We start from the raw sequence: 215 nt of genomic DNA on the forward strand, positions 1-215 counted from the left end.
ACTGGGCCTCCTGCTGGGCCACGTGTTTGGCTTCTACAACAGCTGTGTACTCTCGGCTAAAACCTAGCTCGGTGACGGCTACATCATCCAGGATAAGGCTGAAGTCCTTGGCCCTCTCGGTCAGCTCCCGTAGGATCAACAGGGATACCTGGGTACGTTGGGTGATGAGCTGTGAGGCATTGAACTTGGCCACCACACTCTTGAGCACTTCATTG

The 215-nt window shown here is 54.9% G+C and overlaps 1 protein-coding gene across 1 annotated transcript in view; it reads right to left on the bottom strand.

Moving 5' to 3' along the window:
• The window catches only part of LOC103582616 (prohibitin-2-like), a gene marked incomplete at its 5' end in the record, with an annotated part of 13,680 nt that extends 13,511 nt beyond the window's left edge, over window positions 1–169 (bottom strand). The window contains one exon of the mRNA XM_008564164.1: window positions 3–169. Within this exon, the coding sequence (XP_008562386.1) occupies window positions 3–169 (167 nt within the window). The remainder of the gene's footprint in view (window positions 1–2) is intronic.
• Between the last annotated feature and the right edge of the window lie 46 nt (window positions 170–215).

This window comes from Galeopterus variegatus, unplaced genomic scaffold (assembly GCF_000696425.1).
Source record: "Galeopterus variegatus unplaced genomic scaffold, G_variegatus-3.0.2 Scaffold17012, whole genome shotgun sequence".
NCBI lineage: Eukaryota > Metazoa > Chordata > Mammalia > Dermoptera > Cynocephalidae > Galeopterus > Galeopterus variegatus.